Source organism: Ammospiza caudacuta, chromosome 10 (assembly GCF_027887145.1).
Source record: "Ammospiza caudacuta isolate bAmmCau1 chromosome 10, bAmmCau1.pri, whole genome shotgun sequence".
Taxonomy (NCBI): Eukaryota; Metazoa; Chordata; class Aves; order Passeriformes; family Passerellidae; genus Ammospiza; species Ammospiza caudacuta.
The window spans coordinates 6,869,118-6,883,839 of NC_080602.1; the positions used below are offsets into that span (position 1 = coordinate 6,869,118).

The 14,722-nt window shown below is 51.9% G+C and overlaps 1 protein-coding gene across 1 annotated transcript in view; it reads left to right on the plus strand.

Annotated features, from left to right (window-relative positions):
• Nucleotides 1–14,278, plus strand: part of LOC131561688 (hydrocephalus-inducing protein-like) — a 30,588-nt gene extending 16,310 nt beyond the window's left edge. The window contains exons 9-15 of the mRNA XM_058811064.1: nt 695–927; nt 2,834–2,934; nt 4,181–4,244; nt 4,866–4,928; nt 7,855–8,019; nt 12,251–12,532; nt 14,237–14,278. Coding sequence (XP_058667047.1) covers nt 695–927; nt 2,834–2,934; nt 4,181–4,244; nt 4,866–4,928; nt 7,855–8,019; nt 12,251–12,532; nt 14,237–14,278 — 950 coding nt within the window. The remainder of the gene's footprint in view (nt 1–694; nt 928–2,833; nt 2,935–4,180; nt 4,245–4,865; nt 4,929–7,854; nt 8,020–12,250; nt 12,533–14,236) is intronic.
• The last annotated feature ends 444 nt before the right edge of the window (nt 14,279–14,722 follow it).

Genomic DNA, 14,722 nt, shown 5'->3' on the forward strand with positions numbered 1-14,722 from the left:
AGAGCCAAAGTGGGGTAAACCCTTGCAGGCAGCACTCTCAGTGAGCAGCACGGCTGTGATGTCCCTGTTTGTGGGCTGAGGTGGGACCTGGTTCCTGATTGCTAATCTCAAAGCAAGGCTCGGCTGTGCCCCCAGCTGAGCGGGCTCTGAGCTGTCACGTGCTCAGTCTGTTTGGCCCAAAGCAAGAGATGCCTTAAGGATCCTGCAGAGAGAAGCTGCATTAGGGTTCTTTGCCTCACGTTCTAGTTGCGGATTCCATCCTCACTTTCTTTTGCTGTAGCTTCTTCTCACTGACAACTCACTCTTTATATGTCTTGAAAAAGGTGGGAGTGTTGGCAGGCTGAGCAGGGAATTGGACAGCTTGAATTCTCAGAGTAAATGCTGGGTCTGGGTGCACACTCATCACTGAGAGAGAACTGGTGCTGGTTTGGGGCAGGTGAGGGAGCTTGGCCCCATCACAAAGAGAGAAGCTTGCAGTGTTCAGCAGGGCTAGGAGTGGACATTTTCAAGGCTGCAGTCTGGAATCTGTGTCAAAGGGAGCTAAGTGACGATTAATTCCTCACGCAGCTTCTGGGTGAGCTGTAGTTCAGATCATAGAGAGCTCCACTCCAATGCCACTTTGATCCTGCCAGGATCTTGCCCCCAGGATCATGGCCTGCTGGGTGCCTGAATGGATATTTGTGTCCTTGCCCAGGCTTTCCCTACACGCAGCGCTGCCGCCTCACCAACAGCTCCGCGGTGCCCCTGACGTTCCAGCTCCGCATGTCGGACGATGGCACGCAGCCGGCTGTGGACAGCGTGGATCAGATCCGCAGGGACACCGACCCGGCCTGGAGCAAGGGAATCCATTTCCATGTGGAGCCCAGGGAGTTCACCATCAATCCCAGCGGAGGCACCATCCTCCCCCAGGGACACCGGGACATCGAGGTACGGCAAGAGCCCAGCCACAGCCGCTGCAGCACCAGGGCTGGAGCTGCACTGCAGGGTGGGAGGGCTTTAGCTCTGGTGCCAGCTTGGAGCATGCTGGCACTGAGAGATCTGCACTGCTGGGACGCCTCTGCTGGCTGGCTTACTCGGGATGTTCCTCAAAGAGCACTGTTTGCTTTCCAAAATCATATGCCTGAGTTCACAGACCTTATGGTCAAGGCCTGAAGCCATTCTTGTGTTTTTGAGAGCGATTGATTTGATTGCAATGGGGCAGAGCAAGGATGAGGGCAGAAGGTGGCTGTTAGAGAGATGTCATTGTATCAAGCAGTGAGCTTTTCTTTGTGGTGTCATTTCCCCCCTCCTGGGCAGCAGAATGATTTGTGTTCACTGCAGGAAGCTCCAGTGGAGACAAAAAACTCTGCAGCCATGTGTAGCGGTTCAAATTTATTGTATTGATTCCTTGTTAAGTGGTTTGTTCTGTGGTACCCCGTGTTCTCCCTGAGTTGGTTTACCCCTGGGTTTTAGCCTCCCTCAAAGCTGTCCCTCATGCCATTCCCTGCCCCTTGTTCCAGCTCTTTCCCTGCCTGTCAAACCCAGCCCCTTTTGTTCCCCAACCTTCTTTGCCAATTTAACCTGGAGCCAATCCCTGTCTGCAATGCCCCTTTGGAATTCCCCTATTCCTGGAGGCCCCATTGGCCCAAGTGAGCCATCCTCCCCACCCTCCTACCCAAAGTGGCCCCAGACACTTGATGTAATCCCCTCAGTGCTCCCCTGAGGATTCCCTTTTGGCTTGCTGTTTGTATTCACCCTCTGATTTGTATCTGTACAAAAGCCCTTGCACGGGAGTGTCCAGGGCTCTTTTGGCTTTGACCCTTTTGCTTGGAATAAACCCTTCCTTGTGGAACTTCAAGACAGAGATCCTCCTCCTTTCTCCTCTGCCTGGTCCCGTTGGTGGCTTGTCTCTTGCGGCGTAGAGCAAGAGGCTCTGAGGGTTCTGCCTGTGGTAAATGCCCACCCTGGGGCAGTTCTGAGGGTTCTGCCTGTGGTAAATGCCCAGCCTGGGGCAGTTCTGAGGGTTCTGCCTCTGGTCAGTGCTCACCCTGGGGCAGTTCTGAGGGTTCTGCCTCTGGTCATTGCCCAGCCCGGGGCAGTTCCCCACTCCTGGCGTGGGGCCGGAGTTCTCAGAGCCAGCCTGGGGTCAGGGTCCAAGGGCAGCCATGAACTGCCCAGCACCTGCTGGGCCACACTTTGCCCTCAGCCTCCTGCTGTAAAGCTGAACTCGTTGTGGTCGAGTCAGATTTCCTCGGCATGGATGTCTTTGTAGTCAGATGAGAAATTGGCCCCTTAATTTGAATGCAGTGTTGCATGGAGCTGTAGTCTAATGTTTTAACGTAGCTGACCTGACATAGGAAGGGGACCAGGACACCAGGTGGTTCATCACAGGTCCAGTTTATTGAAGAAAGCTTCAAACACTTATACAGCAAATAATAAGCTTATGAATATTCTGTAAGCCAAGCAATCTATTGGTTAAACTATACCATTAACTCTTCCTCATTCCTTAGGGGTTACATCTCTCTTTTCTCATGTCTCTCTCACTATTTGTTATCCTACTACAGCTAGGCCCAAGGACACGCTATCTCACAGGTGCAGGACTTGGAATTAGCCACAGTCTTGTACTTTTACATTCTCTAGTCTCCTAAATTTCCCAACACTGACCTGTGCCCTTATAGCAAGGTGTGTTTAACAAATGTGGTATTGCCAGAAGGCTTTTGTTACTCTGAGACTGTGCTCTACACATGGAGCAGCAGAAGAATGAAGGGCAAATCCTCCCTCAGGAACTGGAGGTTATCACCCGTGGGTAATGAGCTTTTGTAAGGAAGCATTAACTGTTCTTCTCTTCCACCAGGTGACCCTGTGCTCCAACACGGTGATGGAGTTCTACCGGAGATTGCTGGTGGACCTGGAGGGTATTGGCAAGGGAGTGGCATCCCTGATCATCACAGCCAGGTACCAGCCCTTGCCTGGCCTCCCCCAGGCACTGCCTTGCCCAGGCTGTGCTGGCTGCAGCTGCCAAGGAGAAGTGCTGCTGAATGTCCTCATGTTGTGCCAGCTGGACACGAGAACAGCAGTGCTTGGGCAGCAGCCCGTGGTGAAAAGCACGTTTGCTCACAGCCCAGCACGGTCCTGGGCCCTCTTCTAAAGGCACCAGGAATTATATCATTGATTGGCCTTGTTTTTGGTGCTTGAGGTGGAACAAATTTCCTGAGGGCCTCCTCTCCTTCAGGCTGCAAGAGGTGGAGTTGTGCTGGCTGTGAGCACGGTGCACTGGTTTGGGCCACACCAAGCAGCTGCTGAGAGTCAGGCTCTGCCTCTGTCCATGAGGGCACATGGCAGGGGAGAAGTGGCTCCCAGCAAGAGTGGGGAGGGCAAGGTGTGACAAGGGGAAAGCAGCCCTTGATGTGGCAGGTCAGCTCCAGTTTTTGTCCTTCCCTCTGCTTCCCGTTTTGAGCTTTAATGTTGTCAGAGTTGAGAGCAAAAGTCGTTGTTGCTGCAGCAGAATTCCATGCTGCTGTGCTGCTGTGGGTGTCAGTGTGATGCCCAGAGGGATGCAGCTCCCTGGTGCTGTTCCCTGTGCCAGGCAGAGCCATCCAGGCAGTGCCTGGGCTGCCACTGTGTACAGCAGGTGGAGCTGGGGCCAGGCAGTGCCTGGAGCTGTGCAGTGAAGGAGCCAGGGAGCTGCAGGGCCTGGCAGGGGCTGATCAGCCCCTCTGTGGGGCAGCTGCTGTCTCGTGCCCTCCAGGGCTGGGGCAAAGAGCTGAGTTCTCAGGCAGGGCAACAGCACAATGGCAGAGAAGGGAGTCAGTTTTACTGAGACCCTGGAGCTGTGTGTTCCTTGAGCCTTAGGGAGCACTGATCCTTGTTGGGAAGGCTTCCCCAGAGCTCGTGGGTCACTGGCACTGTTGCAGGAGTCCTTGCAAGCCTTCTTGGGTAAAGGAGGGGCTGAGGCAGCTGTGGGGCAAAGTGCTCTGCCTGGGGCACTTGGCAGCCTCTGGGTGCTGCCTCTCAGGGTTTGCCCCTCCTTGACAAGACATGTGGGAGTGGGAAGAGGTAGAAGGCAATTTATCCCTGTAGGGCTCTTCAATGTGCATTTGACAGTGACCAATGGGTTCTGCTCCATTTCACAGTCTTTGGGGGTAGGCATTCTCCATTCTCTCAGTATCTCTGATTGTCCTGGGGTCATCTCTTTGCCCAGATGTCTCGTTCCTGAGCTCCAAGTGTCCTCCCCAGTGGTGCTGTGTGATGAGTGCCACCTGAAGGTGCCCTACGAGAGAAAGATCCTCATTAGGAATCCCAGCCACCTTCCTGGCTGCTACGGGCTTATTCCCCAGGTTTGGCATCACATCCACCTCCTCCTGTCAAATATTCCTGAGGAGATTATTAGGGGAACAAAGGGTTTGGATAAGACCTTGCTGCTTTCTATTCAGTCTTAAAGATCTGCTGAGAGCAGGATCCTACCCAACTGTAAACTTTAGGAGGCAGTTTAAGCTCCTGAAAAAACAGTTGATGCTCTAGTCCTCAGGGTGTTTTCCTGTGGGAGATCTTAGAGGGTTGTGAAAAGCTGCTGCACCCACAGACACCAGTGCCTGTGCTGGCAGCCTCCTTGCAGGATCCCCTGGGAGTGCTAACCCTACAATTCTTGCATCTTGTTTGTGCCTTTGACCTTTGTCCTGGGGAGCTTTAAAGGTGTGTGTAAGTTTCTGTTGTGGTGGATGTTAAGGAGCCTACAGTTTCTTGAGAGGTCCCTCTGAATCTGCGTTTCATTGTGTCCCTTCCAGAAGCGCAAGGAGGACTCTGCTGTGCTCTACTCCAGCCCCAAGCCCTGTGGGATTGTGCAGCCCCAGAGCACAGCAGAGATCCCAGTTGTGGTGGCAGTGCAGGCCCTGGGCACTCATCGCACCAACGTTCTCATCGGCGTGTTCGGGGATGAGAGAAACCCCCTGGTGAGGGCAAGGGGAGATGTGAGCCTGTGTGCAGCTGCTCCTGGCAGGATGCACAGGGACAGGGATTCTGCCGGGGAAAACAGGCACAGGCTGCTGGGGAGAAGGACAGGAGGGACGGGGGCACAAACAGCTCCTGCCTTAGAGGTGGGAATCTCAGTGTCTGACACAGAATGGAGTTGGGCTCAGCTGGAATCCAGGGGGCATTTGAGGTCATTATTCTTTCAAATGCTGGTAACTTTGGAAACATCTGTTTGAAAATGTCATCTCTCTGAGCGCAAGAGAGGATGTCAGAAGTCTTCTGGGAACCTTGAGCTTTCTGTAAAAGAAAGGAAAGCTGGCATTTGAAGAGTGGTTGCAAGGACTGAAACTTCGATTAAAACATATGGAAATGGCAATGCCAAATTCCCCGGATGGCACCAAACATCTGAACCCGGGCCGTCGTGGCACTGCCTGTAAATCAGTGAACAGGAAGGAAAGGCAATGCAGGCTGTGCCAGGGAGCCTGAAGTTTGAGCAAACAGTTGCTTTTAACTATCAGGCTGCTTCCCTTAAAGAGGAGGGTTTCTCCCCACCAGAAGAACCAGTTGTTTAACCGTCAGGCTGGTCTTACCTAGAGATTTCTTGCAAAGATAAAACCTTTCGGACAGTAACTTTTAGTTTGAAAGGTTCTCTTAGCTTAATCCTTTTCAATTTGGAGGTGAACATGTAATTTTCTTTTTCCCCAAAAGCCCAGCATTTCAGCTGGAGAGTGGTAGCTGTCCCTAAAGAAATAACTTGAGCAGGGTTGAGCTGTTGAAGGTTTTTTAGGTTTCTCTGTTGTGGTTTGTTTTGGGTTTTTTAAAATCTTTCTTGCTTGCTTCCTGGAACAGAGAGCACAATTACGGAGCTCAGGACGGCTGGCAGAAATCTCCCCAAGCCCAAGGCTGGCAGAGCTTGGCAGGATCCCAGCACCACAGCCTGTGTATGTATGGATGGAAGGAAGGATGGATGGGGAATGCGACCTGAGTCACCTGGGAGTGTTGTAAAATGTCAACCAACCCCCCAGCGGTGTCAGGGGAACATTCCTGATAAATCCCTGGTGGAGCTGCAGAGTTTCTGGCCTTGGGCACTGGGTGGGCTGTGCTGGCTGGGCACTGGCTGGGTCTGCCCCTCGGTGTCTCAAATCTCACCTTTTTGCTGCCTTCTCTGTCTTTTCCTCTCCCACTGTGCTTTTTGCATCCCCACCAGGTGTAAATGCCTGTCCTCTGTAATTGCTCAATGCGAGCAGTTGCAGCTGCTGCAGCACCTCAGTGCCATCCCTGGGCTGCCTTTAGAACAGACCTGCCCCAGCCTGGATTGGGAAGGGCTGGATCAAACCATTTCTCAGTCCAACGAGCCAGCACCCAGCCAGGGGCTGCATCCTGGCCAGGAGCTGCTCGTGCAGGTGTCCCTCCCTCCCTCTCTCCCACTGCAGGTCCCTGTTCATAGTTATTTATTTTCCAGAGATGAGCTCCACCCACCTAAATTCAAACCCCAGCCACCGAAGGAGAGGAGAACCAGTCTGGATTGTGCGGCAACTCGATGGAGGCACTTCAGGACTGGACAGGAGGAGGCAGCCAGAGCCCTGAAAGAAGTGCAGGATTTTACCCACTCTTCAGGAGCAGAGGTAGATTTTCTTGTACACCGACTGCTTGCTTTGCCTCCCCAGCCTGCCAGCACCAAGTCCTGCTCATGCTGAGCTCCCTTTTTGCTGCCCTGCTGTGCTGTGCCCTGACAGTGGGCTGGGCAGCAGGGCACGTGGCTGGACATGGGCTGAGGGGGAGGGAGAAATAGGAGAGTTTTCCTTGGAGAAGCTGGCTCAGATCCTACAGGCCTGTGCTGAGTGTGGGATTTTTTTGCCTTGTTTCCTTCCCAGTGTAAGATGAGGCTTTTCTCTGCATCATCATGGTAACACCTCCAGCTTCCCTCACAGAGCAAGCTGGGATTATGCTGATCTCCATGGACCCTCTTCCCAAGGCAGCCAGACTCCCTGTTTGCAGGGCTCTGCTTTCACCCAGAGCTGCTATTGCACTGCTGGCCCTGGAGCTGTCTGACAAAGGCAGACTTTGCAGAGGGGCTGTCTCTTCCTCCCAGCACCGAAAATGGCTTGTTTTTTGGGTGCCAGCACCAAGTCCTGAGCACCCTCACCTGCCTCGAGGCTTGGAGGGATTCAGGTGCTCCCTGGACGTGGCGCACACTGCCCTGGGAGCAGAGAAGGCAAGAGGGAATCTGACTCCCTTGCCCATTGTCAGTGTGGCAAGCAGGGCTGGAGCTGCCAGTGCCACTGGGGGCCCTCAGCATTGGCCACAGAGGGGCCTCCCATCCCTGCAGGCCATCGCAAAGTGCTGCTGGAGCAGCTGCTTGTTGGAGAGGCCGTGCAGGACACGTTGCAGGGCTGCCCAAGGATGCTGTGCAGCACCTGTGGAGGGCACTGCTCCCCCTGGAACTCCTCAAGTGCTCCACAGGAAATTGTTGCAGGAGCTTTTGCTGTAGCACCTTGAGAAAGAAGCATTTAAATCAGAGAGAGAGGGGAAGAGCCTCAGGAGTCAGATGAGCTGGACTGGACTCCTTCCCTCAGCTCCAAGAGCTCTCACTCTGAGTCTCCTCCTTTTCTAAAAGCAGGAGGTTTTGAAACTTTGTAATGGCAAATTGTGCATCAGAGAGAATTTCTACTGCCAGGAGACATCCTAGTTCACTTTCATGTAATGTACTAATTAATGCATTGTGCTGTGAGTATGGGAGAAGATTTTCCCCATGGTCCCTGCACTGGTCAATGGCATGGATGCAGGATGAGGTGAGGGTGATTCTGGCAGTGTTTGGGGAATAGGCCCCTCTGGCTACAGCTCCAAGATGCTCTTCTGCATCCATTTCCATGCTCAACACCTCAATCTCACTTGTCTTCCATCCAGTCTTTCAATATCCTGCCACTGCCAGGTGTGCTGCAGCCAGGAGAGAGCCAGCAGGTCACCTCCACCTTCTCTGGCCACCTCAACACCACCTGCAATGTCCCGGAGCTGTGCCACATGGAGGGAGGCTCCACCTCTGAGGTGCTGGTGCCCAGGGCGGCCTCACGTGTCAGCTCCTCCCTGAGCCCCCAGGAGATCAACTGTGGCTCTCAGGCCTCTCTCAGGGACAGGTGAGTCAGCCTTCCATGGGTTCCTGCTCTGCCACGGGTTATTGTCCCTGCAGGGCTTCCCTGCTCCAAGGCCTCTGAGCTCAGAGGAGCTGCAGAGCAAAGGCCAGCAGCAACATAGGGATGGCCACTCTGAGCTCCCTGGCTGCCAAGAGAGGAAGGACCTTCTTCTGTTGAGACAGAACATCATCTTCTCTATTTGAGTGCTGAGCCCTCCTGGCTTAGCTGCTCTCTGCGGGGAGCTGGGCTCTGGGCCTGCCTTGGCACCGCATTTAGAGGTGTCTTGAAGTCCATGGTGTTGAGTGGCATCTTCTTCATCATCTGCCTTCTTCACCAGAACAGTGGGATTGTGGTATGGGCAGGCGTGGGGCACAGAGCAAACCTTGCTTTGGGTCCTGCTCCTGCCACAGATGAAGTCCTTGCACTGCTGATCTGCCAGGGTTCTCCTTATGGTGGCATAGCAGCCAGAAAAACTCCTGTGCTTTAGGCTCCCCTGCAGCTGCAGCCGTAGGCAAGCACAGGAGAAGCTCAGCTCCAGCAAGGCAGCCCAGCTCAGGACACACAGGCCAAGTGTGGAGCTGGGAGTGGAGGTGCTTAAAGCAAGCCTGTGCATCAGGACTTCTTCAGGCCAGGCTGAAGTTGGTTTCATGGGGAGGAGACGGACGAGGCTGCTTCCAGTGGTTTCCATGGCAGCCAGCACTGGTTTGCTTGGTCCCAGCTGGGTTCCAGCAGGAAATCTGCCCGACAAGAGCCTGTCTTGCAGGAGAGGAGTTCCTGCAGCCTTTGCTTTCTGACTGATAGGATTGTTCTCATGAAGGAGCAGGCTAGGAGTCGTTAAAACCGAAGATCACGGGCAGAGACTCTCTAACTAATTAAAGTTAGACAGTGGGATGTTTATTAACACCGGCGGGCGGCACCAGAGCCGTCCCTAAAAGGCGTGACCGCGCTGTCCAAGGTTCTTTGCCCTCTCTTTATTTCCCAAGATCTTACACACAATACATCTGCACAACCCCAGCACCTCCCATCCCTGCTCTGTATTCAAATGAGGTCATTGGTCCTTCACTCCTGTGCAATTCTTCCCTTGAATTGGGTTGGTGTCTCGAATTGGGTCAGTGGTCTTAGGGGATGAAGTCAGGAATGTCTTCATCAGGTCTCTGTGACCCTCTGGCACCATCCAAGGTCCCCTGCTTAGTGATTGATTGACATCAAGCCCAGGTGCTAACCATTGTTCTACTGGTTTCAAGATGTTCTTATAACAGTTCACTTCCTCCACTTCCCTCTCCTAATGGTAAACAATAGAACAATCTGCTCCAGCTTAAGCATCTCATAATCATTAACCTATGGTCTGCCTATCTAACCTACATCCTGATCAATGGGAATTGCTTCTAACCCTCAGCTGAAATCTGAACTCTTTAAAATCATGCTTCAGCTATGCCCAGGGAGAAGGGGGCTGAATGAGCTGAGTAAGAACTGTAGGAGAGCTAAGCAGATGTCAGCAATCTGTGCTCTGCTTTAAACTGGGAAGCCAAGAGACAAAGGGCGTTTCCAGGCACCAGTGCAGAGAGCTGCTGGATCAGCCTTTGGCAGGGGCTGGAGGGGTCTGGCTGTGCCTTCAGAGGGAGCTTGCACAGTCAAGACCTTATGATGGCAAAGCTCAGGTTTGGCCGGTCCTGGAGGTCCCCTTCCACCCATGCCCTCACTTGGGATGTTCCCAACCTCTGTGGGTTGAGGAGAATTCACGGAAATGGCCTCAGGGTCAAGGAATGAAGTGCAGGGCCAGCCAGGACGAGGGAGCCCAAGGTTCTGGTGGGACTCTCAGCCATATTTTCTGTTTTGTCTGCAGAAGGGAGCTGAAGGAGCCAGCTCAAAAGGTCGAGGAGGAGGCAAAAGCCTTAGAGGAGGAAGAGAGGAGGAAGGAGGAAGAGAGGCAGAAGAAGGGAAAGAAGAGTGTCTCTGTTGGCAAGCAACCTCCAATACCAGCAAAGGGGAAAACCAAGACCCGAGAGAATAAGGAAACCAAAATTCCAAAAAAAGAAACCAAAATCCCAGAGAGGAAGGAAAGCAAAGCATCAGAAGGGAAGAAAATCAAAGCATCAGAGAAGAAGGACACCAAAGCATCAGAGAGGAAGGAAACCAAGATCCCAGAGAAGAAGGAAGACAAAGACCCAAAGAAGGCGGAACCCAAAGCTCCAAAGAAGGGAGAACCCAAAGCCATCAAGAAGGGGGGAACTGAAATCCCATAGGACTAAGCTAAGATGGAGAAGAACTCTTTATTCTTTATTCATACAACTCATTTTACACAGTTTAACAGACCTTGTGTGCACCTTTAGTTCATTCAAAGGTTTCTTATCAGTTAGTCGATTATTGGTTAATAAAATAGATTTTACTTGTGCATCAAATCTCTCTATTGTTTACCTCTTCACTGATTCTCATGGGACAAATTACTTGTTATTGCAGGTGCATTTGTTTTTCACCCTCAGAATAGAATGGTCACAAAGTCTCATTCTCAAAATAGCTTCACATGGGAACTTGTAACTGCTTAGTTGCACACAGAAGAGATGATAGGCCAGCTATTGATGTGGCTGAACAAGGCTTCATTTCAAAAGGCTTTTCTGTCGCAGACATTTTTTCACAGAAAACCTTTCTTTCAGTTTTCTGTGTCTTCTGGAAGGCTGAGGCCTCAGAGGAGAACATAAACAATTATTATCAGCTTCTGGGGAATGCAACAGGGGCACCTATTTTGATTGGTGATTGGTTCATGTTCCCATGTTTATAATTAAGGGCCAATCACAAAGTGTAAGCCAGGGGACTGAGTCCTTGGCCACAGCTTTGTTGGGATTCTTTTCTATCTCTTCCTAGCTAGCCTAGCTGCTCTGCAAACCTCTCTCCTTATTCTTTCTAGTATAACTATAATGTATTATATCTTATATTAATAAATTCAGCTTTCTGATTCAAGAAACAAGATTCACCGTCTCTCTATCACCAGCAGCGCCCACTCAGGCGCGGTAATATCTGGTGACCCAACGTGTCAGAGCAAAAATTAATTTAATAAGACCAGAGGAGCAAAATTGCTGCACTGGGTAAAATCCTGTATGTGTGGCATTTGATGGTTGCTTTGAAGTGACCAAAGAAAGTGGATTCAAGCCAGGAGCTGAAGAACTGAAGATCCTGATTTGGACAGAGTTCACAGCCAAGGCTGACCACAACAGAACCTTCTTCTGGAAAACCATCAGGAAAGATGATGGAAAAGGGCAGCAGACCTGTGGAGCTGGCCAGAGCAAGCTGGACTCTTTTAGAAGGTACTGTGGGCTTTTCTATCCCTGATGAACCAGCCCTTCATAGCTTGTGGCTGTTTGTTTGGCAGACACATGCCTTGCCAGAAGACATTCAGTTCTCCGCTTCAGAGGAAAAGCTTATTGCCCTCTGGAAATATTGGTGCAGAGAAGATGGTTGCTTTTTGTCAGAAACAGATATCTATGGGTTCTTTCGATGGGCAAAGCTTTTTGGGTTTTTTACTGATGTCCTGTACGCTTTAGATGTTTTCGTCTGGGAGTGCATGGACTCAATTATCCAGTGCGTCTACAGTCAGGGACGCGTGTTGCCTTCTATCTACCCAGCATTTATAAAGCTTTTCCCAGTCCTGAAGCGCAGAGCAGCTTGTTTTCAATGGATCTCTAACTGTTATGGACAAGCTCCGTTTCCACCGCCCTTGGCAGAAGACCCCATGGGTGATGACTTTGGGCTTTTCGCCCCCCCCTGCTTCGCGGCGCGGGGGGCTGAAACTTCGCGGCGCGAAGAAGTTTTTTTTACTCTTGCTCCGGAGCATGCTCAGATGGAGTGTTGTCCTCCCCCCCCTTCTCTCTTTCCGGGGGGATGGGAGTGGCCGCTCAAGCCAGCGCCGGCCTCTCAGACTCCGCCTCCTTCACACATCGGAGCGGCACCGGTCTCCGAGGCTTCCTCCACGCCCCTGCTAGAGCCGTCACTCCAGGAGGTCCCGCCCGCGGTTTCACCGGCCTCCCCGCCCCCGCCAGAGCCTGTGTCGGAGAAGGCAGAAGAGAACAGCACTTTCGGCGATTGACCTGTTGCTAAGCAACAGCGATGCCCCGCCGCTTCTCCCGGCTCCGCTGCTGCCTGTTTGCGCTCCGAAGGAGACTGCGACTGCGCCTCTGCAGCAGACCCCGGAGTCAGCGGCGGGGCACGGCGCCGGCCCCGTGTCGTGCCTGCCGCTGCTTTCAGGGCTGGGGGACGCGGCGGAGGTGGGTTCTCGCGCATCCCCGCCGCTTCAAGCCGAGACAGTCCCAGAGTCAGCGGCAGAAAACGGCGCTGAACCTGCGGGACTCTCGGAGCAGCCCGCGGCTGATCCCACGATCAGCGTGATTCCCTCCTCGGCCGGCTCCTCCGTGGCCAGAGTCACTGCCGCGTTCCAGGCCAGCCCCAGCGTCATCCACAGCCCCGTGGGCCCCCACCCTGGCCCAGCGCCCCCCATGGCCGGCCCGCCAGCCCCGGGCCCGCTCCAGGAAGCGGCCCCGGAGTCTGGTCTCTCCTTCAGTGGAGCGGGGGCTGCCCGCCAGCTGACTCTTGCGGCAGTCCAGCTGCCGGCTTTCAAGCTCGGCGGTTTGGGGGGTGGTGTTTCGGTTGCTGTCCCATAGAGGCTGCCATCTCTGCCGCCCATCTTGTGCCCTAGCGGCGAGGGGGAGGGGGCTCCCGAAATTTCTGCCTCTGGTCCCCAGCCCGGTGGGGGTGGTGACATGTTGCTGTGGGAAACAAACATTCCCAGACCCAAGATGAAGATTCTCGGGGCAGCTTCTATTTCCCTGCTGCTGGCATGCCTCAGTGGTTTAGGGGAAAGGAAGCGTCTCACTACCCGTGCTGCCATTGTACTGGCAGCAGGGTTCAGGCCTGCAGGAATGCAGAGCCTTCCTCATGGGTTTGGCCTGGGCCGTTGGGCTCAAAAAATTCCTGGGCTGGTCCCACTGCGTGGCCTCCTTATGTTTTTGGGGACTCTGGTTTCTCCTACCGGTCCTGGTCCCCCTTTGTGAGCCAGTTTTGGGGTTCCTGGTCCAGTATGGGACAGAGCCCCCAGGGCCTTTCCTTGTCTGGCACTGCTCTGCTCGGGTGCTGCTCTTTTGTTTTTCAATAAAAAAAAAAAATTAAAATTAAATAAAAAAGATTGAAAACAGCGGGCAGCAGCTCTGAAGCATTGAAGGGCCAGAAAGGACATTCCACAAACTGTTTAAAAATTGTGTTATGACTGTCAATGGTTTTTTGATAACTATTGATGGGATTCCTTTTGCAGCAAGTTGTTTTCAGGACCAAAAAGGACTCTCAGATATTCCAAGGGAAACAACTTTGGCTCTTGGACTGTTCCTGAAACTCAGCTGCATGGACTCAAATTCTCTTTGCATTGTATTTTGCATTTTTCTTATATTGTAGCATTGTTCTAGTGATTTGTTAGTTATTGTATATTCTACAGGTAAAGAAATTTCCTGTTCATTCCACATCAGCATTTTTTTTTATTTTATACAATTTAGAAAGGTGAGATGTCGCAGACATTTTTTCACAGAAATCCTTTATTTCAGATTTCTGTGTCTTCTTGAAGGCTGAAGCCTCAGAGGAGAACATAAACAATTATTATCAGCTGCTGGTGAATGCAACAGGGGCACCTATTTTGATTGGTGATTGGTTCATGTTCCCATGTTTATAATTAAGGGCCAATCACAAAGTATAAGCCAGAGGACTGAGTCCTTGGCCACAGCTTTGTTGGGATTCTTTTCTATCTCTTCCTATCTAGCCTAGCTGCTCTGCAAACCTCTCTCTATATTCTTATTAGTATAGTCATAATGTATTATATATAATATCTTAATAAATCAAGCCTTCTGATTCAAGAAACAAGATTCACCGTCTCTCTATCACCAGCAGCGCCCACTCAGGCGCGGTAATACTTTTCTTCTATCATTATTCTACCTATGACATCCCCCGGTGTGTCCTTGGACCCACATTGTCACAACTGACCCACGGTTCCATGAGGTTCCCCTGTGTCACCATGGTCACTGTCAGAAGCTGGATGAGATCAATGTCCTGAGACACTGTGGGATGAGCTGTCAATCAGTCACACAGTGGGTACAGTGCTAACCCAACCTGATTGCCTGTGTGATCAGAAATCCCACCTGGGGGAGGCTCACAAGGGCCTGGGGGCTTAAAATATAGAGCACAAGGTGAGCCCCTGGTATGGACTCTGCCCTCTCCTGGGGTTTGTGTCTCACCCACACTGGAACCCTAGGAGCTGTTAGTCATATATGTGTCTTTCTATAGAGCTTCTGTCTTTCTGTCTCTCTCTCTTTCTTCTTGTTCTAATGCTCTTTATATGGAACATTTTTGGATACCCTAACAGCTTACGTGTTTTAATGTTTCCAGGATAAATGGGCTAAGTTAATGAAGTTACTGCTATGATTAGTGTTTTATGTGTAATTTGATGTTGCGTTAAATCCTATTCCAAAGTTCTTGATTTTTTGCACTTTGCCAGTAGAATTTTGTGTCATTTTGACCTCTTACAAATATCTGGCTGGTGTTTTTCCTGTGCACCAAATTTGAGTAAAGGTGGCAGATGAATTGGTGAGTTGGCACGCAAGCCCTGAATGGAGCTC